This window comes from Schistocerca americana, chromosome 4, assembly GCF_021461395.2.
Source record: "Schistocerca americana isolate TAMUIC-IGC-003095 chromosome 4, iqSchAmer2.1, whole genome shotgun sequence".
Classification (NCBI taxonomy): domain Eukaryota; kingdom Metazoa; phylum Arthropoda; class Insecta; order Orthoptera; family Acrididae; genus Schistocerca; species Schistocerca americana.
This window is the reverse complement of record NC_060122.1, coordinates 73,610,116-73,636,504: the sequence shown is the minus strand read 5'-3', so window position 1 is coordinate 73,636,504 and position 26,389 is coordinate 73,610,116. Positions and strand designations below refer to the sequence as shown.

General features: G+C 40.7%; 1 protein-coding gene across 1 annotated transcript in view; it reads right to left on the bottom strand.

Moving 5' to 3' along the window:
- The window catches only part of LOC124613267 (atrial natriuretic peptide receptor 1-like), an 839,102-nt gene that overhangs the window by 281,146 nt on the left and 531,567 nt on the right, over nucleotides 1-26,389 (bottom strand). Inside the window, exon 5 of the mRNA XM_047141959.1 lies at nucleotides 15,694-15,819. Within this exon, the coding sequence (XP_046997915.1) occupies nucleotides 15,694-15,819 (126 nt within the window). The remainder of the gene's footprint in view (nucleotides 1-15,693; nucleotides 15,820-26,389) is intronic.

Sequence of the window (26,389 nt, the reverse complement as noted above, 5' to 3'; positions counted from 1 at the left end):
TAAAACCGCTCAGAATAACCAGTTCCTGAAATAAACGAGTTTCGGTTTTTTATTGCTATTACTTCCCGAAGAACAGAAATTGAAAAGTTCTCACGAAGGCGAAGGAGTAGATGATCACGATCGATACGGGGTTGAGACTGCAGAATAAATCTGTCTCACTGCATCCACCAAAGATTGCGAAGTTCAAGTAGACGACCGTGGCGACAGCGAGAGCGAAAGGTCACAAGTTGACGACCTCTCTGCACCGTCGCGTTTGGGTGTTGTCAGGTTTCCACCCTGAAGCAACCACAACATTAAGGGTTCATTTATTAATCAAAATTACCTTATCTTCCAAGGAACACTGGCGGTGTTTTCCCCTTATATGATATCAAAAGTTTGTTGTGCCTCCTTCAGTTTTTAATCTTTTAACGCAAATGGAGCACTGTACTTCACTGTTGCCGCACTTCGTAAAATACTTGCAAATCAGTCATGGTGCCATGCTGCAGTACTCTCGATGTCCGAGGACGACAACGAGAAACTACCGTGTAGACGGGTGGCTGCAAGTCTCGCAAACTTCACGTACACGCGTAGTGCATAATAGGCCACGTCACATGGCGACAGGTACAATATTGTCTGTGGAATCTTTACACCTATTCTTATGTAATGTGTTTGTTGTTAGTTTATAACTGAAGGCGTTACTTTTTTAAAAATAGATTCTATAATAATTCAATATTTCATAGGTATGCTAATTTTACAAATAAATATTACTCATTTAAAAAAAAAAAGTTTTATTTAAAAGCCAAAACTTGTAACACTGCTTCTGCAGTAAATTGATATTTCGATTATTTTCCCGGTTATTGGCAAAAAATAAATAAAAATTGTCATTGAGACGAAACAGATAACGAAAAATACCAGGTATTCAGTACTAAAATACCGGTATCGGCTTTAACTGGTCGGTATTTTTCTTTCCTACTCTATAGAATTTTTTCCCTTTGCTTTTTCTTTGCCGTCCTTACAGGCGTTGTCTTTCAACCGCTCTAAATGCATAAACTACACTGCTTCTAAGACTTCATTTTAAATGTGTACTAATCTGTAGGTTATTAATTATTTTAGTCTTATTTTCATTGAGTTTCAGGCTAGCTTTCGAACGTGTAATGCTCACGTCTTTCATTAGTTGCTGAAGTTTATCTGTTCTTGACTCAGTTTTTGTAATCACTAGAAAAACGAAAATGCTTTACACATTTTCCATTTTATTTTTCATAGTTTAAGTGTCGGAAAACTTCCACTGTAACTACTGAGAACAGTTTTTGTGATAAGCAGTCTCCTTGTCTGAAACCTTCCTAATTTCAAAGCTTCAATATACTAACATAAGATGAATCAATGTCTGATTTCTACAGAGCTGTAAGTCCAGATTCAGTACAACTTGAGGCAATAGCCTTCTCAAACGTTTGGAAACCAGGCTACGCTGTGATTCGCGCTCGCTGCTCTTTTCTGTAATTCGATCGTAGCTTGCTAAATCCAGCTGGTTCGTTTACCTGGTTAAATTATGCGCAGTTGGTGGTAACTCCTGTACATTACGTAGGTGTTGTTGATGCGCCTCTAGTTCACTCTGTCTTGTCTCTCTCTCCTCTTGTGAAGTAGAAATTACAATCGTGTCACAATTTTGCACAATTATCTTCATCCGATGATATTTCGTAAACAAATTTCAAATTCATTTTGTCTAATTTTTCCGTCAGCTTTAACATTTTCTGTTGAAACATCATCCCCATCCTTTCTTCCACTTCAAATGATTTTATACACCTCATCTCGTTTTGGTTCTGGCACGTAATTATTTTCACTACCGTTGACCTTCCAACGACAGAAAATATACTGAGATGCATCTCGCGAACAATGCTCGAATCTAAAGAATATTTGGTCAGTTTTCTACCTGTTTTTCGAATGGACTTCGTTTCCTCTGTTTCCCGTCTACCGTCTTAAATGATACCAAGTAGTGTCTACCAGATGGAACACCCTGTTTCATTTTCTTCATACTATTATTGTTTTCAATTATTTCGGTTATTACATTTTCTTTGCTTCGTATATATTCTTCAGAAGCATTTCCAAATAATTTTATTTAATCCAGTTATCCAATAGATTTCATTTTATTACAATTGTTTGTTTCAACTCTCACCTTATATTTAACGTCTGATCTTTGCGTTTGGTATTTCATTATTATTATTATTATTACGATTATAATTATTACTTTCGACCCTCTAATGAGAACCTAGAGCCACTCGTTAGCTTTAGTCTTGTTATCATCCCATAACATCTTTACCTAGTTACTTTTCGTGTATCTTCTTTCTAACATTGTTGGGCTTTTTAGTTCCTTTGTCAGTTGTGTGGGGTGAGCTTATGAGAGTGGGCGTTGCGCCTGTGTGTCGTCTGTGTAGCTGCCACTTGTCAACAGCGACTTCCTTCTGATTTCTGCCTGGTGTCGTACGTTGGTTTTTCGGCTCCCGTTTATGATACTGATGATTTTCTTGGTTCATCATGCCTCATCTATTCGTGCTATATGACAATAATATTTCAGACGTCTTTTTCGTGCTATGAAAATAATCGTTCAGGGTACACATTATATTAGAACTTTTGAGCAAGCTGATACCGTCTTGTTTCTTGGGTCCCAATATTTTACGCAGAATCTGTCGTTCCATTTTCTCGATATCGATTTATGAAGATGTCTCAACTACTCCTACTGAGAGAACGATTCTTTGGCACTGGCATAGTTTAGCTTTGATGGGTTGGGATGCCATGCTATACATTTTTCAGATCATTAGGTGGGCTCTACGCAATTATTCTGCAAGTGTTTCATGGCTTTGCCATTGTCAGTGGTCCTGACAATTTCATCAAGTTACTGAAGTAATACTGATGCCATATCACGGTTCGCGTGTTTTGAGTCCACAAACGGTGTCCTCTAATAAGGGATTTGGAGGCTAGTGTTGATGACGGTCTCATTAAGCTTTCTCATATCATCTGCAGCAGTCCGGGTTACCACTTCTAGGTAGTCACCAAAGGTAATACTGATTTTTTTACTTTTTGGCTTCATATTTATTCCTAAGTGTATATTTCCGTTATATTTTGTAACCTATCTACTAAACGTCTACATATACCATCACCATACCTTATGCCGGATTTATATAAAAAGATTTGGATAAATTATTCACAAGTTTTATTTTAGACGTTGTGTATGTTGGAGTCTGACTGGTTCAGTTAGTTTTTTTTCTATCCTTACGGCATTCGTGTACTACATTATGTGATCAAAAGTATCCGAGCACCTGGGGAAACTGACTTAAAAGTTCGTGGCGCCCTCCATCGGTAATGCTGGAATTCAATATGCTGTTGGCCCACCCTTAGACTCGATGACAATTTCCACTCTCGCAGGAATATGTACAGTCAGCGATGTCGGTCGGTGAGGCCTGGCACGAAGTCAGCGTTCCAAAACATCCTAAAGGTGTCTATAGGATTCAGGTCAGGACTCTGTGCAGGCCGGTACATTACAGAGATGTTATTGTCGTGTAACCACTCCGCCACAGGCCGTGCATTATGAACAGATGCTCGATCGAGTGGAAAGAGGCAATCGCCATCACCGAATTGCTCTTCACTAGTGGGAAGCAAGAAGGTGCTTAAAACGTCAATGTAGGCCTGTGCTGTGATAGTGCCACGAAAAACAACAAGAGGTGCAAGCTCCCTCCATGAAAAACTCGACCACACCATAATACCACCGCCTCCAAATTTTACAGTTGGCAGTGCACACGCTGGCAGATGGAGTTCACTTGGCATTCGCCATACACACACCCTGCCATCGGATCGCCACATTGGGTACCGTGATTCGTTACTCCACACGACGTTTCTCCACTGTTCAGTCGTCCAATGTTTATGCTCCTTACACCAAGCGAGGCATCGCTTGGCATTTACCGGCGTGATGTGTGGCTTATGAGCAGCCGCTCGACCATGGAATCCCAGTTTTCTCGCCTCCCGCCTAACTGTCAGAGTACTTGCAGTGGATACTGATGCAGTTTGGAATTCCTGTGTGATGGTCTAGCTAGATGTCTGCCTATTACATATTACGACTGTCTTCAACTGTCGGTGGTCTCGGTCAGTCAACAGAGGAGGTCGGCCAGTACTTTGTGCTGTACGTGTCCTTTCACATTTTCACTTCACTATCACATCAGGAACAGTGGACCTAGGGATGTTTAGGACTGTGAAAATCTCGCGTGCAGACGTATGACGCATGTGACACGCAATCACCTGGCCACTTTCGAAGTCCGTGAGTTTCACGGAGCACCCCATTCTGCTTTTTCACGATGTCTAATGACTACTGAGGTCGCTAATCTGGAGTACCTGGTAGTAGGTGGCAGCACAATGCACCGAATATGAAAAACGTGTGTTTTTTGGGGTGTCTGGATACTTTTGATCACATAGTGTATATTAAACAGCGTGAAGCTGTATCGAGTGATACACGCTGTCTTCCTTAAACTGCAAGCTTGAGGACTGCAGGAAACGACTGGTGGTGCTGCAGCACAATTTTTAGATTTCGTATCTGTTCTGACCAGATCCCTTCAAATGGCTCTGAGCACTATGGGACTTAACATCTCAGGTCATCAGTCCCCTAGAGCTTGGAACTACTTAAACATAAGGACATCACACACATCCAAGCCCGAGACAAGATTCGAACCTGCGACCTTAGCGGTCGCGTGGTTCCAGACTGAAGCGCCTAGAACCGCTCGGTCACAATGGCCGGCGATCGCCGCTGTCGAAAGTCCTCATGATATTGACCTACCTTCAATTTTGTCAGCTGATGTAATCTGGTAAGGAGGACACGAGAGAGTACTTTGTAGTCTCTGGCAGGAGACAAATGCCTCATTAATTTTTTGGGTTCGTCTTGCCTTCCTTTTTGTGTAGATGATGAACAAAACCATCTTTCCTAACTGTAGGATAACTTTGCTTTTCCTTATATTCACTATGATGGCTTGTAATACGTCAGCCATTAGTTTGCCCCCGATTTTGAACATCTCAGCGGTTAAATTGTCTTCCACCATTCCTATGCTTTTTTTTTTTTCAGGTTTAATGTTTCGGTATTGTATCATGTGTCTGTGGAAATTGTACTTTTTCTGTAGCAGATTTGGAGTTGTGTAGTTCCTCGAAGTAATGCATCAGGTTATCACAATTAGTCTTTCTGTTCGTCTCGAGTGACGTGTCTGGGCAGCGGAATGTAGTACGTGGTGGCCTGTAGTTTGCTAGTTCTGTGATAAAAAATCTGTACAGATTTAGCACTTTGTTCTGTCATCGGTCATTATTAATTTCCTCCCATCTTCTAAACAGGTACGTGCGTTTAATTTGTCTGATTTTTGGATGCATTTACTATATTTTTAAGAAGTTGTGCCAGTTCTTTGAAATTTGGCGGCTATTCAAATTCTTACGGGCTTGGATATGGGATTCCACAGCTCCGTCACATTCTAGGTACCACCATCTGTATGTTGTGATGGTGTGTTGAGTTTCCTTGCTGATTCCTGAATGGTCTCTAGATGGTCATCCCATGTTTGTATACTTATCCACAGTGACTGCATGAATTCCTGTGCATGTTATTTTACACACTCTGGATCGATATATGATTCTTTCATTCCTTTTACTTTCTTCGCACTTGCAAGGTCTTTCAATATGTGGCTAATAACCATTCCCAAAAACACTGATGAGCTAAAAATTATGACCACTTGCTTAATAGCGTTAGTGGTTTGGCAGGGAGCATTCTGGCGTACGTGGCATAGGAAACGCAATCTGCAGTGCATGATTTATGGTTCACGGTTAACACTGGTAACGAGTTTATTTCAGACGCATCCCAGTCCCCACACTTTCAAAATGCCCTCCACTTGCCTCACCCTCTTTCTTCTAGGCCAATTGAATAGGCGTTAAATAGAGGGCAATTCAAAAGTAGGGAATGGTTCGCTATCCTATTGCCTAACAGAATCACCATAGCATGCATGTTTGCCATATTTATACAAGATGGCAGATGTTCTTTGAGAGCATACTCAAACACTGCCAATTCAAGATAACAGAAGATCAAAGGGTCCCCAAGATGCAGTGAATTGCAATGTGAGTTCGCCTATACGACATGAAAGTGTAAAAATAGCAGGAAATTAAAAATATCCAGCATTTATGACATGTATATTCTAATACCACGTTAGAAAACAATGCTAAAGGCATCCCAAATGCTAAATGAAAAATAGCCCACTGCTTTTATGTTTTTAAACAATGAGCTACTAAGTTTTACAACTACCACCGCAAGACAAGAAGCATGATTTTTTTTTTACACTTAATAGTAGTCTGAGGTTGTACTGTTGTTAAACTGAGTGTTTAGTGATAACTGACATACTCAGTTAACATAATTTATGATCCGAAAATTTAGCACCCCTTAATAACTTCCACTGTTAAGTTAGTACTAATTATGCAGTGCTTAGTATATATTGTGTGCTGAATAACACTTATCAGGGAGTACTTCAATCAAATCTGACCACTGCATTTGCACGACTGTCATGATAATGTTATTAATGTTTGATATTTGACTCGTGAATGGCTAAACCTCAAGACAGATATAGTTACACACCGCTGAGTATACATCAGCAGACTAGCATTACTTAGTGTAACAACATCTTCACATAAAGTAGCAACACACAATGCAAAGCTACTTTAAGAGAACAGAAACACTGAGGTGTTTTCTAATGTGTCAGGCAAATCCAACACCTTCCATGAAAATCCTGACATGATAGCAAATCCGGCAGTATGTCACATAGCTCCAAATAAATCCTGACATTAAATTAACCAAAGTAATACGATCAACGAGTGAGCAAATGCAATTCCACAGACTAACACAAGAACGCCTAGATGCATGTCATACCTTCCCACTGAGAAACAGACGCAGTTCTGAGGGGAGAAACGAGAACAGAAGCCGAGAGCAGAGCCGTGTACGCTAGAAGGCCCTGTGATAAAGGACACCCACATCGCCAGCCGATCGCTGGGAGGTCCACCTCCCAGCCCACGTTAAAAGATAGAGCCCTCCAGAAGAACAGTATAGATATTACGATAACACTAAAAGGGCCACACAAGTTGCAGGTTTTAACGTGAGACTATATGCGTCTCTGTTGTGTAGCAAACATTAAAAACATTGCCCCACCATGAAAAGTATAAAGTTTCTCATTGTATAGACAGAATTTTTGCAGGCGGAGCTTAAGGCTAACATTGAGACCAAGATTGGTCAGTTGAAAACACAGCCAGATACCTTTTTCTTAAACCAACTTAGGTAAACAGTAGTAAGGAGAAGTTCGAGAGAGTTGTTACACTCAGAACTGCAGAAGTCTCATTGTTACATCCCCTTTTTACGTAATACTAGTGTCGATCGTCAATTAAACTTCGTGGTTTTCTGTTATATAATTATTGAGAAGCCACATCAGCCACTGTAGTTTACGACAAGTTAAATAAATAATTAAAGATAATTGAGGGTCACTGTAGACCATTTTTGATAGTTTTCTCTTTTATGAAACTCAATTTAAAACTAGATTATAGATGTTATATGGCATAGGTCATCCATCGATCCATTATAGAACTTGGAAACCCCTTCAGGGGATATTCGTTCACATTTTTGTTGAACGCAGTTGGTTTTTATCATCCTATATTAAAATATTTCCTTTCATCAATAGCGCAATTTATAAACAATGTTTTGTGAGTAGAACAAAAATTCCAATGGTAAACTTAACTGCTTTTTCGCCGTTATTTTACCAGCTAACTAAAAATAGGAAAGCCTTGAACCTCTCCCACTAAATTTAGTTAGTATTAAGATTCTTCTACAGGGAGTGCCATGGAGCTGACGCTGAAATCTTTAAGTATTTGATTATATCATCGATAGTCTCATAGAACAAACAGACACCATGGAGAATGTTAGAGAATGGCCAGGATTATAAAATACCATGATTGAAGGTCGACCACATGCCTAACTAGGTCAGAAAAATATCTTGTTGAAAAATTTTGCTAACGAATAATTGTTCTGAAAGGTACAAATAGTCGAAAACAAATAGCTGCAACGGATTTGGTGGGCCCCCTCCCACGCACGAAAAATGGATATATTTTCATATTTGTGGTTTTGGAACTTACTTCTAAATATGTTACCTTTACACCATTAAAATGGGCAAAGGTCATACTATAAGTAAAGCATTTAGACAAGATTTTCTCAGACAAGTAGGTCGAGTGAAACGAATAATTTCGGATAATGGCCTACAATACAAATCAATGCAATGGCAGAACACATTAAAACAACACAAAATAAAACCCATCTACATATCTAAATACAAACCGAGTGCAAATCCGGCAGTACGATCTATGAAAGACATAGGCACTTTATGCCTATTAATGCAGGCAAAAGACACAACACGCGGGATATATATCATATATCATAACTATTATGACAGCGAACCGATTGTTCTGTACTGACAAGTTACTCTGTAACAGCAATATATGATCTGAAGATGGACAGCTAGCCTGAAACCGGTCATTGAAATTAAAAATAGCGATGAAAGACTGAAATGCCATATTTTTAATTCAATAAATGTTACAAAGCGTTAAAACCCGTATAGTCATTTTGAAACACTCTGTACTAATCGATTTTGACAAAAAAAAATCGTTTCTTTCAGTATATATTCACTGATTTCGAGTCCATCCCACCGCGAAAGATTTTCTTGAATCTTGCTGTTATTTTAGGGTTGTAAGGTACCCCTTATTTGCAGAGAAGAGTGCATTTCACTTCATTTCCAGTTTTGCTTTTTCACATACGTGAAGTGAATTTATCAGTGCTGCGGTACGTACGAAGTAAGGAGAGAGAGGTAGGTTCCCACGATGGCTAACAGAGGCGGTTGGCCATCTGGCGCTTTCAGAGACAGCGGGATGAGGTGCCGATGACGAAATCACTCGTGACGTCAGCAAAGAGATACGTAGGGAAAGTACATTAATTCTGGAGCGAATCAAATAATTGTTATTAATAAATATCTGCTAGCGAATGTTGCCTTTTGGCACTCAGACATTAGGAGTAGTCTATGGCTCATAAATAATACCTTTCAGTAATTTTACAATGCCAGGAAACGTTGATATTAATAAATAAATGAATAACTTTTGCATAACCAAAGATGTACAATCTTATATGAATTATACCGATTGTACGCTCAGGTTACAGACTGTGAGCCATAGTAGACAGTCGTCGATTGGATGGGTTTCGATCTAGTCATGCGATATACCATGCTACTGAACCGTTAATAGTTAGCTTAAATCGGTGTGATCAAGTTCATTGCACAGTGTTTCTTAAATAAATGTACCATAACGGCATCCTGTGAAACAATTATTTGCAAAGAAAAACATCTTCCCGCTTCTTTACTTAAAGAATAGACAGTAGTGACGGACTTTAAAGCTCAAATGTAAAAGAAAATTGCTTGTCTCCCCCTTAGTAAAGTCTAATTTCTTACACTTTTGTTCCTCGTATTAGTATGACCGAGGGGGCTTAAAAATTCACAGGATGTACAAATATCATAGCCAAGCTTTATTTCTACATGCCTGCCGTTTATCTATAACGGGTTTTTATGACGACGTAAATATCTGGTTTCTTATTATTGAAATGTGTGATGGTTATGTAACAATGCAAGATGTTGATTGCGTTCAGATTATTACAGCACATTATCGCTAACAGCTGCATTTTATCAACTGTTGTGTGCAGACGTAATTCCCGTATCTATCATAGTAATTTCTTTGTGGCTATAATGACAAAACGAGCTCTTCCCGATTAGCAATTTTAAGCATTAACAAATCCATCTGACTGCTTGGGGATTATTTCTGAAGAAGAAAATCACACCAGCGATGACAACATTCATTCTTCATCCGACTCAGAAGACATTTCACATGCCGATACCCAAAATGACAATGTGCAAGCTGTTCAACCTGTTCTGTCTAAAGACATAGAAATCACATGGAACTTAGAACCTTTTAAGCAAACTCGAAGAGCATCTAGTGCAAACACTATAAAAACGGACTCCTGGCCCGAGAAGATACACTATCGCCAAAGTATGGCATATAAAATTTTTTCGAGTTGTGATGAACGATAATATTCAGAATATTTTGGTGGAAATGACTAATTTTGAGGGTCGAAGAGTTTATGGGGATAGCTGGGAAGCATTAGAGGAAATTACACTTGAATCCTATAGTGGCTTGCTATTACTGGCTGATGTGTATAAATCATATGATGAATCATCAAAGAGTCTGTGGGGACCAGAAACAGACTGAGCCGTTTTTCCACCCGAAATGTCGCTGAATCGGTTCTGCTGCATCTCACGTGTGTTACTTTTAAGTGACAAGTCTGATCGAAGAGCACGAAGAGTAAATGACAAATTTGCACCTAAGAGAATTCTGTGTGATAAGTGGGTAGAAATACTGACAATGTAACCGTTGATGACCAACTGATGGCTTTCCAAGGATGTTGTCCATCGAAACACTATACACCAAGTAAACCTTCGAAATATGGGGTAAGGACATGGACATATTGTGATAGTGGTACTTCTGACGTTTTTAAGGCAGAAATTTGTACAGAAAAACCATCTCGACAAGCACCTGAGAAAAATCAAGAATTGTCATTGATTTGACATACGAGCTAAAAGGACAAAATGTCACATGTGACAATTTCTTAACATCATATGCATTAGGCATAGGACTTCTCAAAAGACACCTTACAATGCTGGGGGTGGGGAGTGGTTAGGAAAAGTAAGCCTGAACTCCCTAATTACATATCAAGTGCAGAAGATGTTCACATGTCAAAGTTGTCTTTTACGAAATTTATCATTGCCGTATCTAATGCTCCGAGGAAGAATGAACAGCTTGTCCTGTTGAGCATAATGCAGAACAGTGAGGAAATAAGCATCAGATACACCTACACATTCAAGACGATAACAGATTGCTGCCAACAATCATCTCACACAATATTATTGATACTTCTACCTTCAATGCATTTGTGCTGTGGAGAGAAATAATCCAGGGTAGAAAGAAACTCTACAAAAGAAGACTATTTCGCAACGAACTGGGAAGACTCCTAGTTACTCTTTACACTGAAGCTAGAAAAATGCTACCACGAAGTGAAAAGTCAACTGCCATTGTTAGAAGAACACAAACAGGAAGTCCATTAACACCAAGCCCCATGGGTGGCAACCAAAAGCAAATATGCCAGATGCAAATTCTGTCCGTCTAAGTCAACTGACGACAAGACATCAATGAGCGCTACCTGCCACAGCTAACAGTACTGACAATACAGGTTGGCTTACCTTATTTTCATTAAACCATAATGTCTGTGTAGAGAGTTGTCGGACAACTAGTCCATAAAATTGCTGTTTTGCCCAGGCGATTATAGTAATCACCATCAGAGCACAGTTGAAACGATATCAGTAACCAGTACCAGCTGCATCCGCACACACTTTCGTACACTGATGACTGCTGTTCTGGATCACACGCCTGTGTTCCAGAAACTACGATGTTGAGGGCTAGCCACGATCAGTCGAGCATGAATATGTCAAGGCGCAATAGTCAACCCTCTCTGAACTATCAAGGATGAGAAGGTGGCCCATCTGTTGGCCTGTGCCTTGCCTGCCCCAGTGTAGCGACATGCCCTTACTGCAGAGTTTCATGAGACAATTGTGTCAGACTATTCTGCGTACCCTTCCCGAGTTCTTTGTGCATTAAGTGACCCCCAAGAGACACATATGTCAGAGAACCAGCACGAATGTAACATTTAACAAATATTTTTTCTAAAAGGTAGATCAGGCTCATTCTTAATTGACTATTTGTAGATGAGTATTTTGTTCATTGACCTTGTTGTGTTATGAATTCCATGTCTCATGTATATTTTGTTAATGTCTTGTGTTGAATGTGGCAAATTTGACATGTTAGGTCATAAGAGTGCGACCAAAAGACCCTTGGCTATGTCGATGTTGTTGTGTAGATATTAAGTGTACACTACAGTTAGGATGGAGTACATTCAATACTCATAGAATTATGTAAATATTCCTGAAACATGGGTAGTCATAGGAAATTTCTCTGATAATTTATTAATAATGTCCAATGTTTAAAACGCCTAAAGCCCACATGCTCAGTTTTGGATTTCGTTGTTTCGTGTTTGGTCAGCACCAAGAGTAATTCAATATCATATGAGGCTGCAAATGTACAAACTTTCATTATGGATGTTCTCAATGTCAGTCCAGGAATTACACTTTATATACTACACATTCTTAGACAAATCCGTCTCCAGCCATCCTGATTTAGGTTTTCCGTGATTTCCCTAAATCGTTTCAGGCAAATTCCGGGATGGTTCCTTTGAAAGGGCACGGCCGATTTCCTTCCCCATCCTTCCCTAACCCGAGCTTGCGCTCCGTCTCTAATGACCTCGTTGTCGACGGGACGTTAAAACAACACTAACCTAACCTTAGACAAATACCAATGACCTTAAGTCAGTTACCTCGTAATCTGAATGTTCTACGACAGAACTTAAATGTCAGGCAGAGTAAGTTTTAAGAATATGCTGCTGAATGTAATATTAACTATGACCTGTGAGTTTAGATTTGTTCTTTATTTGTTTGCTGGATCATTTGTCCTTATTGGTTAAGATAGCATCATGTCTAAGGATTTGCCTTCTGCTCATAATCCAGCCCTAAGTAATGAGGTTAGGGTATTCTCCTTGGATTTGAATCTGGTGGAGTCAATGTGGTACTAATAATCAGATGACGCACTAAGGATTGCGGTGTCTCTTGACGTTTGATAATCTGGACTGACCTTGAGGCACGCCAAAGGCTGAACAAACTAATCGAGGTGTTGGAGACAAAATTTTGCTTGTAGCTGCACCACTACCTAGCTCAAGAGGGTGCCTTCAGAACAATATTTTAAATAGATTAGCGGTGTTATGTAACACGGTAGACAATTCTGCATGCCACTTAACTCAAAACTCGAATGTGATATTGCGATTCAGTAACTGACAACAGGGTGAGTCAGAATGAGAGCTACTGATGAGATGGAATCGCTGTGTCTGGGAGCAGGGTGCCCTCTCTGCTTTCCATTTCTTTCCTTTACTGACATGATGATGGTCTCTCTGGTTTGTGGAAATTTGCAGTACGCATGTGAATGTACACTTGGTTAGATGTGGGTCGGGCGAGCGAGGAACAGACTGGAGAAATGGGAGCGATCGGGTGACGGGCTCTCTGAGCGGAGACCGGAACGGCCGTCCTCAGCGTCCTGCCGCACAGCCTGGTGTCTTTCAGATGAGTAGTGCAGCGCCGTGTTTTGAGGACCTCCTTTGACCATAAACATCCGCCGCTTGTAGGAAGCGAGGGCTAAGAGTATCAAAGTCTTGCCTCATAGCAGCTATTTTCAAAAATGGTTCCGAGCACTATGGGACTTAACATCTGTGGTCATCAGTCCCCTAGAACTTAGAACTACTTAAACCTAACAAACCTAAGGACATCACACACATCCATGCGCGAGGCAGGATTCTAACCTGCGACCGTAGCGGTCGCGCGGTTCCAGACTGTAGCGCCCAGAACCGCTCGGCCACTCTGGCCGGCGCAGCTATTTTCTTTCATTTCTTTTATTTCTCAAGTCCCCAGTCGCAAGGCCAAACGCGCAGTTGGCGTTATAGCTTGTGACTTCAAAAGCGTAATGCTGAAGTCGATTTTTTTTGTAGTAGGGGCGATGTTAATGCTGTAATTAGCATCTGAACGTGGAGCACTATAGTGGCGAGATTCTCTAGTTGGAGGGAGTCTTCGCGATTGGGCGGCAGTGCTACTTAATTTTGCAACTGGCAACTAGCAACGTCTGGTGGGAAGGAATTTGGAGGGCGTAAGTGAATGTCACAATGGTTTAGTCACGGGAGTGTCAACATTAGCTTCCGGTTCGATCGCAGAGGTGTCCACACCAGCTTGCAATTCGGTGGAGGAGGTGTCCGGATTGAACCAGGAACAGAAGCAATGGAGGGTGGATCGAGTTGGCGTTACACTTTGGCTGAGCCTTCAACATCTTCGAGTTGCAACACGGTGGTGACAACTTCGTCTTCACGAAGGGCCTCGCGCTTGTCCAACGTGTAGCTTGACGCAACTTCGTCATCTTTTGAATGAGGATCTCTCGCAGGTCTGGTAGAGTAGCTCAGCTAGATTTCACGCTTTTCGAATCCAGGAAGATCGACGGTCTCCGGTTCATCGCACTTGTATTGAATGTGTGATGTCTGGGGACCGTCATCAGCTTCCAGTCAGTCTTTCCGCCCGGAATTTTCAGGATATTTAGATTGCAAATGAAGTGAAATATCGTGTGTCCAGGACCTCCTGTTAGGGAGACTGGTCACCTGGTGCAAGTCTTTTTAGCTGACGCCGCTGTGGTGATGTGCGTGTTGATGAGAATCATATGATGATTAAGACAACACAACACCCATTCCCCGAGCGGAGAAAGTGTCTGACCCAGCCAGGAATCGAACGCAGACCCCTCCCATGACACCCTGCTGGGCTGACCAGTCAGCTATGAGGCACACGTAAGATTGCAGTTGTACTTCACTAGAGTGTGAATTCTCAAGTGGGCCTATAGTAAATTCATAGATGGGCAAGTAACACTGCTATCAACTTAAACTCATATTTAAATTTAGAAACACAATTGTCACTGTTTTTATAGCGGAATTTATATGTTGTTTAGTAGATGTGTTTCTGAATAGATTTAAGTGTTTAATTAATCAGTATTTCTGTTTGGTACCTTCACTGTAGTAAGTTAGATGCAATCAACCAGTGTTCAGGGAAATACTTTCCATCACAGTAAATCATATGATGGTGATGATGAGGTCCCATACTCCGAGGAGCGCAGGGGACGATGCGGGAGACCCGCACCGCTGCACGAGGCAAGGTCCTAGCGGAGGTGGTTTGCCATTGCCTTCCTCCGACCTTATCGTGAATGAATGATGACGATGAAGACGACACAACTACACTCAGTCATCTCGAGGCAGGAAAAATCCCCGACCCCGCCGGGAATCGAACCCGGCACCCCGTGCGCGGGAAGCGAGAACGCTACCGCAAGAGCAAGAGCTGCGGACAGTAAATCATATAGAAATAAATATTGTTCCAGTCAGGGCTTTAAGGAATATGCCGAGGGCGGTAATTTCGCGTTATCCACTTAACTTTGCGGCCAATTGAAATTTAAACGGAAGATCTTTAAGAAGTGGCCTGCCCACAATTATTTTTGAGGGCTTGGGAATTTAAGGATAATCGGGTTTTACAGTATCAGTAAACATGTTAAAATGTTATGCAGTAAGAAATGAATTATTAGTTGAAAATACTCGATGTAGCTGCTACAGAGGTCATGGAAAAGAACGAGGAGTGATTGAATGAATATTTCACTCTGCAACAGGCTGTGCTCTGTTTTGAAAGATCCAAGCAGATCAAAACTGTGTGGGGGACTGGGTCTCGAACACCAGATCTTGCGTTTCACAAGCAATGCTCTCGCCAACTAAGCAGTTTAAGCACGTGCCTGTACAGCTGAGCTGGTATGAGAGGCAAGCTTCTGGGTCAGAGTCCCTGCTGGCACACAATTCTGATGTGGCAGGAAGCGGCAGTGAGGGGCTGGTCGCCGTCGTGCACTCACCTCGCGCGTACATGCTGGCGTCGCGCAGGTACTGCTCCAGCACCTCCTCCTGCTCCTCGTTGCCGTCCAGCTCGCGCACGAACTTCAGCACGCCCTCCTGCTTCAGGCCCAGCTCCAGGTTCTTGCCTGAGTGTGTGACATTATTGTTCATATTTTAAAAAATTTTTTGTAAATATTTTATTGAAACTGTTAAAGCAGAAATAGAGACATTTTGTTGGAAGCGAAATCGATACTGAAACTCTTTGATAAGATTAAAATGAGTGTACATATTAAGAAAAAGGGTGTAATATTTACTGTTAAATATTGTAAATATATCTATTTGTTATAATTATTAAATGTAAAAAGGTGCTATAATGTAATTATGTGTGTAATAGTTACTGGCACTCACTTAGGGCTGTATGAGATATGTATAGTATAAAAGATGGAGTAGTTCCGTCAGGAACGGAAAGCTGTGTAAGCGTAGGAAAAGGTGGGGGCGGAAAAGACTGGCGCGCTTTGGCAGGCGCGAACAAAGTCAGTCGGTGGCCAGTGATCTTAGAGGCAGCACGTACAGCGCCAGCATAGTGTGCACTGCGCCGTATTGTTGCATCTTGACTCGTTTGGAAACTGCCGTTTATTACGGCCTGGTATGGGGAGAAAAACGGGCTGTTGATTATGAGATGGATCATCGCTATGAAGAGGAAATAGGTTCGACATGGATAACTGCTCTTGGCCGTTCTGATATTAATGCAGTTGTTGCCACCAACGCCACCGTCGCTGATCACAGCTTACAGGGCACGACATTTGGGCTGTGTATTATAGTGCGTGCCAGGAAGTTGAAATTTGCTTTTAGAATAATAACCATCATCCAGATTAACAACTGTGTCCACCTGATAATTTATCCCCCTCATAAACCAAGCAGGATCCTAACCTGGCACATGATAATTCCGAGTGACCTGTCTTCAGCCAAGACTGTGAAATATTTAATATATTGTTGACAAATCAGTGATTAATCAGTGAAATAATTGATGGAAGGAATAACTGAGAATTTCATAGTTGACATTGCTATTATTTTCCGTGTTAAAATGATTATGTGAGGTTATGCCACATACGTATTAATGAAACGAAACACTAAGTTGATGATTAATGGTGATAAATAGTAACGTTAAACAGATTATAGTGAATTAATGAAATGTTGAGTACCAAATATGTTGAAGTAGAGCCCCCCCCCCCTGTCCCAGTTTACTTTTGTCTTCATGAAATCAGTCTGTTTGATTACGCAATTGGGTGCTGTAGTTTTGTTTCCAGCGGCTAAACTTTTCTTGTATTGCTGAACCATCTTTTATCTAAATCTAAAGTGAAGTCTCTTAGGTAAGTAGGGAGTTGCAATATTTTCTGCTGACCTACTCAGCTTCATTATGTGTGCCTAATTAGACTGGCGAATAATAGTGTACCACCAACCACACATATTGTTATCGATGCAGAATAGTGGTCTAATTACTGTTATTTGCCATACCTCTGAACTAATGACTTATTTGAAGAAACGAGTTAAAGTCTGATGCTTATTTCTTAGGTTAACACACACTGTTATTACACTTGTTTTTGTGGTTTTGCTGTCAGGATAGATAACTGTATTTCTGTTTGTTACATTGCTTATTATTAACAGTATAGTATAAGAATATTACAGTTGGCTTTGCATGGCAATATGTTTTGTAAACCAATTCAGAGAATACAAAAATACATGGAAGTATTACATCTGGTTTTACATATCAAGATAGTAAATAACACACACAAGTCAAAATTAGGAATATTACAAGTGCACACGCAGAAAACACCACTCGCTGCTCACTTGGCTTGCAAGAGGCCACAGGCTTTCTCTGGATGCACATTCATTATGTGCATTTGTTTATTTATTCATAAATGGAAATTTGTCACGTTTTTTCATATGAGTGCATAGTCACAGGCATGAAAACTGATATTTAGCGGTGAATATGTACTAAAAACTGAAAATTTGTTCCTGACAGGAAGTGGAAACTAAATTTCCTGTTTTCCTTAATATTATCACTTCATTTCCTTAATAAAATTTAATCCTAAAGAGAAAAAAATTTCGCATGATTACCACTGAAACGTAAATAAATAAATCAAAATAAAAGTTCTCTTCTTTCCAACTATGAAGATATGCAAGGGATCTACAGTATAAGAAATGTGACCTTACTTAGTTACTGTACCAAAGCTTTATTCTTTCAGAATGACATCTGTACATTTTGGAAACTTCCGTTGCTAAACTTCTCTTCCTCTTTGAAAACGAAACTGGTACCTCAAGCGTTCTGCTTACTGAAGTCCATCTGCGCACATTTTTTTATAGTCCAGTGAAACTGTCAGAAAAATAGCCTGTACCTTGCAAAACGTGGGGTAGAAGATTTTATTTTTTTAACTCGTTCATATTGTTGGAAAGGTTAGAAAACCAAGTTTTGCCAACAAAATTTCTCTTGGGAAAATTTTCTGCAGTCAAAAAACTTCGAAAATTTCGGACTTTTTTCAGTTTTTTCAAAATATCTCAGTTTCATTTGCTACTATCGCTTTGACGTCTATTTTCCTTTTTAAAGAGCACAAAATTCTCTACAAATGTGATTTATACAATATTTTTCTACTCCCAATATCTAAGGCGCTACAGCGAGTAAAAAATACCAATTTTTCAAATTTCGAGCAAAGTGGCATATTACCTAATTTTTGAACACTTGTATTTCAGTTTCTATTTGTGTGGTATAAACATATTACTCATCATGTTATTCATTGGAATTTACCATCTCACTCTGCTGCAGGGCCAGGACAAACAGCATCATATTCAGTAACTACGAACACATTCACGTCGGATTGCGTGAAATTTATTTGTGTTACAATATGTAATACGATTGCATGCACGTGCCGTACATTTTCTACAGTTGACTGACGTTAATGATCAGTTATAAAGAAAAGTATGTAGGAATTGTTCTTTAGCGGACAAAAGCGTATTTATTCTTTGGCGGGCGGAAGGCGATTATCTGTGGTGATTGTTCACAGCGCGCTGACAGCTATTAGCACACAACAATAAGGGTCCTACAGTTAGGAGTCGCTTCCATTCAGTATATGTTGTGGTGCTGAAAATGGGTATGTCTGACATGAATTTGTGTTTCATTTGCGAAAAAACTGTGGTGAGTGGTGGATGCAATGTGAAAAAGAAAGGACTGAGCACACTTATCGATTGTAGTGCTAAACGCAGGGAGTCTGCTCACACCCGTTTTTTGAAAACGCTCAGTGAAGTGATAGTGCATGAAGCATGCTACAAGAAGTACATTAATGAGAGAATGATAGCAGCTAGCCTTCGACATCCTCAGGAACCAACAGGCGTGCTACGTCGGTCGCAGGAGAAAGGTCAGTTCTAGTTCAAAGAGAAATGCTTCTTATGTGCAAAAGGGAATTCTGATGACTTTTTAACCAAGCAGTTAAGACTGCCATATGCCAAACGAAATTTTGATGGAGGGTACCTTATCCACAAAGTGCCTTGGGCTCGAAATGTTTGCTTCAAGTCAATAGCCCAATGCTATGTTTCTTACCTGCAACGTCAATTTGGATCTCAATTTGCTATTGCATTTGATGGGTATCAATGTGAGGGAGACAAATGTAGCACAAAGAATGCTGAGAGGATTCCTAGGTCCAAAAAACATTCTTTGGTTGACGTTGTGGTTGAATCAGAGATGGTGAACCAAGTCCCTCAGGACAAGTTCTTGTACAACGAACGAAAAAAGATGCGTTTGATCACACTTCTTAAAAAGGAATTTCTGGAGTGTAGCGTTGAAGTGCACCAGGCACAAGAAGATGCTGACGTTATGATTGTAACATCTGTCATTTCAAGAACCAAAGATTTTGGAAGTGTTGTCATTGTAGGAGAAGATGTTGATCTGCTTGTGCTCATGACCGGTTTGGGGCAAGGCATTGAAAACTTATTTTTCTTAAAGCCAGGAAGAGGAAATGCAGAAGACAAGTGGTTTTCCACTGCCTCTTACAAGTTTGACAGTGAATGTATTCTGTTCACTCACGCCTCTAGCGGATGTGATACAACATCCGCTTTTTTTGGTCAAGGAAAAATTAAGTGCTGCAATATTGTTGCGAAAAATGAACACCTAAACTCAGCGCTTTGCACGTTCAATAAACCACATGCTACCCGTGAAGAAATAATAACAACAACAGAACAGGTTACTATCGCATTGTATAGTGGAGGTGTCAGCAGTTCCCACACACTAGACCATTTGCGGTACCAGCTATTCGCCAAGTCCTGCCACAAAAAGCAAACTGAATCTTGCACGGTTGCCACCTACACTAGATGCTGCACAACATCATTCGTTGCGGACTTACCAACAAGTCCAAAGTTGGATGGGAAACTTGAAACCTCCTGAGAAATGGGGCTGGAATCACAGTGGCCGCGGTCCAATACCCGTTATAATGAGCCAAGATCCAGCACCTGAAGCACTTCTTCACATTGTTTCATGCTCATGCAAGCTGAACTGTGGCGGAGCGTGCTCATGCAGAAAAGCGGGTTTGAAATGTTCTTCAATTTGCAAGAAATGTGTTGGGGTCAACTGTGAAAACGTGCCAAAATTTTTATATGAAGATAGTGAAAATGTTATGGAGGGTGTTGAGGAAACCGCTGACGAAATCAACGAACTTGCTGACGCTGACTCGCTGCTTAAAGAAGAGGTCAATCCGGGATCAACTCTAGGTACAGACCCTGAATCCGTAACTCAAGGTATTTCTGGTGACACTGAGGAACCTGGCCCATCAAAACGTTGGAAGTGATGCTCATATCTGTCTCAAGTGGGCTAATGTGCGATATTACAAGTATTACACACCCAGAACTGTCAACATTTTTTAGTAACAGACAATGCATTTTAATTGTAATAAAGCTACTTATTTTTAATGTCAACTGTGTGGCTTTTATACACAAGAATAATTACCTACCTAATTAGGTTGCCTATTGTAGCTAATAATAGTTCAGTTTCCCGAGGCAATTTATTTTGTGTGCGTGCGTGTGTGTGTGTGTGTGTGTGTGTGTGTGTGTGTGTGTGTGTGTGTGTGTGTGTCTTAATGATGTATTTTTATATTTATAGTTTTACAAATACCAAGGCTGAGGTGCCCCATAGTGAACTTCAGGTAGTGATGCAAGAATCACAATAGTTGGGTGCCCAGCAATCCTCATGTTGCGTACAGAGAAATTGAATACTTGAAAGTGAGGTGATAAAGTCCAACATATAACATGATGTATAATGTATTTATACTACACAAACAGAAACTGAAAAAATAGTGTTCAAAAATAAGGTATCTTGCCACTATGCTCAAAAATGGTATTTTTTGAGGCGCTGTAGCGCCTTAGATATTGGGAGTAGAAAAAAATGGCTAGAATCAAATTTGTAGAGAATTTTGTGCTCTTTAAAAAAGAAAATAGACGTTAAAGCGATAGGAGCAAATGAAACTGAGATATTTTGAAAAAACGGAAAAAAGGCCGAAATTTTCCACGTTTTTTGACTGCAGAAAGTTTTCCCAAGCGAGATTTTGTTGGCAAAACTCGGTTTTCCAATATTTCCAACCATATGAACGAGTTGAAAAAATAAACTCTTCTACCCCACCTTTTGCAAGGTATATCTGCAATTTGACTGGACTATTATCAGAGCCCCAATATTTGAAGTTCGTCATCTTATAAGGCTATGAGCAGGAAATGCAGATATTTTTCTAAGGATTTTTGTGGCCTTTCGTTATGAAAATTTCGAAGTTTCGCAGTGTGAAATTCCTGTAGTTAGTGATAAAATGTCCTGCCCGCGAAGAGTAAGCATTATGACACTGGAAATAAGTATCATGCGAGTTGAAGTATCTCTTGGACGGTAGTGTAGCTAAATTCAGTTTTATTGATAAGGGCCATCTTCTTCATAGTCCATTAGCGAATTACCTTTTATTCTGACTAAAATATGGACTAATGAATCTAAGATGTTGCAGTGTGTGCAGAAAGGTTTCGGAAGTAAGACAATTTTGCTGAGCTTCTCGTCGCTTGGTACTATTTGTCTCACTACGTCATATCTCGTGGATCTAACCTGCGTACTGAGGAGTAAATTTTTGTTTCTCCAAATGTTTCCCCAAACATTAGGCTCTGAGTGCGCTACCAGGTACGATTGTTAATTTTTATCCTTCTTAACGAAATACTTCTCTGCACCGAGTCCCTAACACGCAGTTGCGCTTTGGTGCTCGACTCAGATGTAGCTCGTTCGAATTCCAGCTGTTGACATCACTGGTTTTTGGCCTGAAAATGTAGGAGAGTTGGTTGGCGTACAGTTCCTGATCATGTGTCAGAGTCAAGCTGAAAATCTCTCCGCATTGTTGGCGGCGATCCGTCCGTCGACTGGGGACGTTAAGATCGACACAACCCTTGCTGTTATCTGAGAGTCGTAGGTTACAGGGTGACAATTACTGAACTACATGAAAAAAATGTAAATTAGTTACAAATTACGGCATGTGCACACTTTATTCAAGATTTAAATATCCTTACAGGTGTGCAGATTTAAGTTATGAAATGTTCGATACGCCATCCATCATTGGCGATAATGTGGAGCAGATGAATAGCGAAATTCTGCATGACCTGCTGATGTGTCGGAACACCGATGATGACCTCCTCAAAGGCTGTTTTCAGCTCAGCAATGGTTTTGGGGTTATTGCTGTGCACCTTGTCTTTAATACGGCCCCACAAAAATGAGTGGCATGTGTCCAGATCCGGAGAATATGGCGGCCAGTCAAGGCCCATGACAGTCGCCTGTGGGTACCTCAGTGCCAGAATGCGGTTCCCAAAGTGCTCCTCCAGGATATCAGACACTCTCTAACTTCGATGGGGTCGAGCTCCGTCTTGCATTAACCACATCTTGTCGAACTCAGGGTCACTTTGGATAATAGAGATGAAATCATCTTCCAAAACCTTCACGGATCGTTTGGTAGTCACCACGCCATCATGGAATATCGCTCAGATTATTCCGTGATTGGACATTGGATACCACACAGTCACCCTTAGAGGGTGAAAAGACTTCTTCATCGCGAAATGCGGATTGTCAGTCCTGCACATGCGCTAATTTTGCTTATTGATGAATCATCCAAATGAAAGCGGGCTTCGTCGCTAAACCAAATCACACAGCGCTTATTAATTCCCATCATGTCCCGCGACCAAACGTCCAGTTTGAACCTCCTAATGCAAACCGTTCAGAAGCTATGACGATTTTATTTCATATACTTCAATAATTGCCACCCTGTACATGCCGACACCAGGTTCCAAACTCTCCCTTCCATTCGTCCTCAAACACAACAAAACGTTCCAAAGCCCGGACAAATTAATTTGGCATGTACACAGAAGCGCAGTCTCGTTCTGAGCGCCGGCCGGGTGGCCGAGCGTTTCTAGGCGCTACAGTCTGAAACCGCGCGACCGCTACGGTCGCAGGTTCGAATCCTACCTCGGGCATGAATGTGTGTGATGCCCTTAGGTTTAAGTAGTTCTAAGTTCTAGGGGACTATTGACCTCAGAAGTTAAGTCCCATAGTGCTCAGAGCCGTCTGAACAATTTCGTTCTCGGCGCTAGGTAAATCCACTCCTGTGTTGCGCAGGGGTGACCGTTCTAGTCTTCTCTCTGCTGTCGAGTTTGCATTAGAAGAGACCATCTCAGTGCTTCATGAGCTGGGTTTCATTCTCAGAGGCCACTGACTTGTCGAATCATTGGTCTACTGAGGTAAACTGAAAATACGATCGCTTGCAGACTCGGTAGCTCTACCTTAGAGGCTTGCCAGTGAGTAAGTCTATGCCGTTGAATTTTGACTCTCCTGCCGCCGGTTGGCCGCTCGCAGCGGAACTCTTATCACTACAGTTGTCCCCTCTTCAATTACAAAGCCTGTGTGGGTACGGTATAATTTATTTTGTGCGCTTTCTGCAAGTACTCATCAGTCATCACCATCATCCGCAAGAGACAGATACGCTCTTGACACTTCACAACTGTAGCGAGGAAGGCAATCGTAAACGTGCCCCCCCTCTCCACCACCCCCCTTCCACCCTTCCCACCGCTGCGACCTTGCTCAGGACGTTAAAGCGAGATTCCCATGTATATACTCCGTTCATCATAATAAACCTGATGTAAACAAACACAAACGCGCTGTTTGGTCAGAAGCCGTAGCACACGTACAGTCGTGGACAAAACGAGCGAGACCCCTCGCCTTTTCGTTATGCTGATCCGCACGGCTTTAAAGTCCTCTACACAGCATAGCAGGTAAGGCGACGAAGTGTTACCAACATATCACGCACAGGCGTGAAATTGAAAAACCATCCGAACTTTGTCAGACTGTTTTCATCATGTGTAAGACTATACTAATGCTGATTATTGTGTTAAACACAACACGCAAATATAAAAAATAAATGAAAGAAGAAACTGTAATTAGTATGAACTGTACCAATAAAAATGAATTTCAGCTTATCGAGGTAAGATAACTGTTTTAGTAAGACAAAGTACCCCAAATAGTTACGAATTAGCAAAATATCATGGGCATTCGGCCAACGTTCAGACCAGTCATACTGGATTACTGTTGCTGACCTACCACGAAAGTGTGCAAAATTTGGCAATGCGTGAAGATTCATAACCAAATTCAGTTAAAAATCATTCAGTGCCACACGTAAGTCAGTTCAATTGTTGACAGAAGCGGAAAAAGTAGGCAGTAACAAGTATGTTTTTGACTCCAAAAAGCTCTATGCAACAGAAAGTGCACATCATTTTGCCATTTTCATTGCGAATTATCGACTTATTCATGTCTGGTGTAATAATAGAGGGCTGTTTGCCTGGGTTGTCTACTAGAGTAGTGAAACGTGTTTGCTACTGCACGGGAGGTCTGGTTTGTTTTCGGTTCTAATCTCGATGGAGGCAGGTAGACTATCAGCAAAGCAATTTTAAGAAATTCGCGCGCCCCCAATTCGTTTTATTGCTACCTTTATTCTGTATCGGCGTCCTGTGGATGTAAATATGAAGATCATGCGGAATTTCATACTTGTTACTGCCTACTTTTTCCGCTTCTGACAACAATTGAATTGACTTACGTGTGGCGCTGAATGATTTTTAACTGAATTTCGTTATGAATCTCCACGCATTGCTAAATTTGCACACTTTCATGGTAGGACAGGAAAGGTAATCCACTATGGCTGGTCTTAACATTGACACAGACCGTGTCGCAGCCGAATGCGCATAATATTTTGCTAATTCGTAACGATCTTGGGTATTTTGTCTTACCAAAACAATTATGTTACCTCGATAAACTGAAATTCATTTTTATTAGTACAGTTCATACTAATTAGCGTTCCTTTTTTCTATTTATATCTTATATTCACGTGTTGTGTTTAACACAATAATCAGCATTAATATAGTCTTAGACATGATTGAAAACAGTCTGACAAAGTTCGGATAAATTGTCAATTTCACGCCTGTGCATAGTATCTTGATAGCACTTCGTCGCCTTGCCTGTTATGCTGTGTAGCAGACTTTGAAGCTGTGCGAATCAGCATTAGGAAAAGGCGAGGGGTCTCGCTCGTTTTGTCCACGACTGTGCACTGGTATTGTTGCAATATATCTAATACATAAGTAGGACCTACTAAGTTACATTAAATGAAACCTTAAGATATTCAGATGTATTAGCAGCCATTAACGTTTTTCTTAATCACGCTTTAGTTATGTAGTTTTTATTTCAAAAATTGTGTATAGTCACAGCCTCTGCACTGATGTGCTGTGATTGTCGTGCTGCTAACACGCAGTATTAAAATGGAGGCGGCTTCCTGTTCTGCAGTGAAACACGTGTGTGGAACACGGTTAAAAAGATTGTTCTTAATGTTTGTCATAAACTTACACAGATGAACGGCTTTGAAGTTTTCCGAGGGACTGTATTACCTACAGTTGAACCTCAAGGCCACATTTGTATAGGTCTATAGAGGAATCAGTAGTTTACTATTACGTTAACTCTATGCAATAAATGGTTAGGTGGCTCGAGTCAATTCCTTTTCTCGTTTAATTTGAGTTACTTACATCTCGTAATTGTAAAATTAATCACCTTTTTTTTAATACATAATGCACGTCTTCTTGTTTTTAATTACGTATAGAACGTGAAATTCGTGTTTTCATTTCAAATATACGTTCTCAGTTATCGATATTTTATGAAAGACGCCTAATAAACGTTGCTTACATTAAGAAAACATAACAATTTGATTTTTAATACAAAAATGAAAAACTAAATAATCTCTATTTGGACTATGTCCATTGTTTTATACCACAGATGTAGATATTTGTCGTAGAGACATGAAAAACAGTCATTTTCACAGCATCGAGCACACCGTACAAATGCTGCATTTTTACATTTGCCACTGTACCATTACAATATGACACCAACAGAACTGACCTGGAGCCAAGTTAACGGATTTGGCCCGAGAAATAAGAAGACTTTTAAGCTGCCAGACGTACTGGAACTAACGCACGCAGGCTTTTCACATCGCGAAAGCTGACGGGATATAAAATGGCAAGTCATAAAAGAAGAGGACAGAACGCGGCGCTTGGGTGGCTTAGTGGATTCTGTCGTCGATCGACTCGTTATCAACGTAGCTGGTGACAGTTGCAGTACTGAAATGTGTTTCT